General features: G+C 54.9%; 1 protein-coding gene across 1 annotated transcript in view; it reads right to left on the bottom strand.

Annotated features, from left to right (window-relative positions):
- The window catches only part of NCAPD2 (non-SMC condensin I complex subunit D2), a gene marked incomplete at its 5' end in the record, with an annotated part of 26,185 nt that extends 24,263 nt beyond the window's left edge, over positions 1–1,922 (bottom strand). The window contains 5 exons of the mRNA XM_009287173.2: positions 198–337; positions 810–991; positions 1,449–1,507; positions 1,658–1,733; positions 1,844–1,922. Coding sequence (XP_009285448.2) covers positions 198–337; positions 810–991; positions 1,449–1,507; positions 1,658–1,733; positions 1,844–1,922 — 536 coding nt within the window. The remainder of the gene's footprint in view (positions 1–197; positions 338–809; positions 992–1,448; positions 1,508–1,657; positions 1,734–1,843) is intronic.
- Between the last annotated feature and the right edge of the window lie 2 nt (positions 1,923–1,924).

Below are 1,924 nucleotides of genomic sequence, written 5' to 3'. Positions count from 1 at the left end.
GGGGAGGGTGAGTGAGCGACTGTGTGGTGCTCAGTTGCCGACTGGGGTTAAACCACGACAGATGGTTTCCTCAGTTTCCCAGCAATCTGCACCCTGCTGAGGGCTGTAATACCACCTCACTGGCAGATTTAACATTTAACCCTCCCTTCCAGAAAACCAGTCACCCATCTCACCTCTACATCCACTCCATCCCATACCTGACAAACTCTTCTTCCACCACCAAACCACCCCAAAGCTGACGGAGATCCAGCTGCAGCAGCTGCGTGAGCAGCCGTAAGAGCGGCTCCCTCTCCTCTTCCCACAAGGATCCAGAGATCTTGGTACGGTTCTTCTTGTTCTAGAAAGGAGGTTACGCGATGTGATACATCAGCAGCTTGACAACAGAAAAAACACCATCGCCTGTTTCCCTCAAAAAAGAAAATGACTGTTAAATTCTACAGCATCGAGACATACAGTAAGATCTATGAGAAGCTTATATGCCCACATCAAATGACTGCTGCTGTCATCTTTGACCACAGAAGGGAACTCTTGAGAAATTACTGGCACGCTAAGTACCAGCCAGACACTGAAGAGCGAAAGAGAGGCCTGGGCATCTGAGTCCCTGCTGATGTTTAGACACATATTGTCCCTTTGGCTGTTTTCCACGTGCAGTTTCACAGAAATACCAGTACTCCACATGATGCACTGCTCTTGCCGGCACCATATTTAAATAAATCCAGCTATAACATCTGACAGATACCACAGAGTTCAGCAAGCTTACACGTTTTCTACTTTTATCATCTTGCTTTCCTCCCAGTCCCCTAACCTACCTTCCCACCAGGATCCACCTCCAACAAACCACTCTTGCAGGTTTCCATTTCAAAGGCATCCACCAGGCCAGTCAGCAAATAGCAGTTCATCTTGAGAGTGTTGAGGTGAGCAGCACGGTCTGCATGGCTCAGCCCAGAATCACCCAGGATGACAGGAAGTTCATTGGAATGATGGGACACCACTGAAGAGAGGCAGAAAGTCATGAGCACTCCTTGCCAGGCCGCTCAGCCACCCTCTCTTTTGGAGACTTAGAGCAGTCATCAGATTACCAAAGACGTGTGCTCACATCTCACCAGCTGTAACATGGGCTACCCCCTGCAACCCAAACCTTGGATGCGCTGTCCTATCCTATCCCCACAGCCCCCCGTCAGCTCATAGAAAAACTCACTCAGAGCTGATGCATCCCAAAGATGTATTTTCCAGGGACGCGGGGAAGGGGATTTTCTGTCGGCCTGCCCTTACAGCGAACACGCACAGCTCTGCATTGTCCACCAAGATTACAGACCCGTATTACTGGAATGGGCTGAAGGGGTAACCCAGCTGGTAGAGTCACATTAGCCTTTATATCATCATTGAGCTGCCGAAGGAGAGCAACCTCTCTGTTACTCCTGCTTCAGCTGGAAGCAGCCAATACCCACCGTGCATCATCAGCTCCAGGGCATCCTCCTTGACAGCAGTCCCCACAGCTCGGAAGTGGCTGCAGGGCAAGCACAGTGCATGAGAGCAGCGAGTAAACGCCATCAGGGAGAGGCGCGAGCACCCGGATGCACCAGCCTCTCCGCAACCCTCCTCCACCCGCCCCGCTCCCGGTGTCCCCGGGAGCCCCGGCCCCGCGGTCTGTACTCACTGGAGCAAGCTGTAGAGGGGGTCGAAGTGCTGCAGCACTGCCAGCGCGCCCCGCGCCCGGAAGGCGGTCCGGAAGGCTACGGGGAAACACGGAGAGGGGCAGGGGGGACGACACAGGCGGTTACGGCCGTGAGCCGGCGGTAGGAGCGGACCAGGCCGGAAAGGGTGCGGGGAGGGAGGCCCTTACCTACGAGGGCGGGCGGCAGCTCGCGGACGGGCAGCACCTCCTGCACGACGTAGCGTCCGGGGCCGCCGTCCCGCAGCAGGT

This window comes from Aptenodytes forsteri, unplaced genomic scaffold, assembly GCF_000699145.1.
Source record: "Aptenodytes forsteri isolate BGI_AS27 unplaced genomic scaffold, ASM69914v1 Scaffold216, whole genome shotgun sequence".
NCBI lineage: Eukaryota > Metazoa > Chordata > Aves > Sphenisciformes > Spheniscidae > Aptenodytes > Aptenodytes forsteri.
This window is presented reverse-complemented; position numbering and strand designations above follow the sequence as displayed.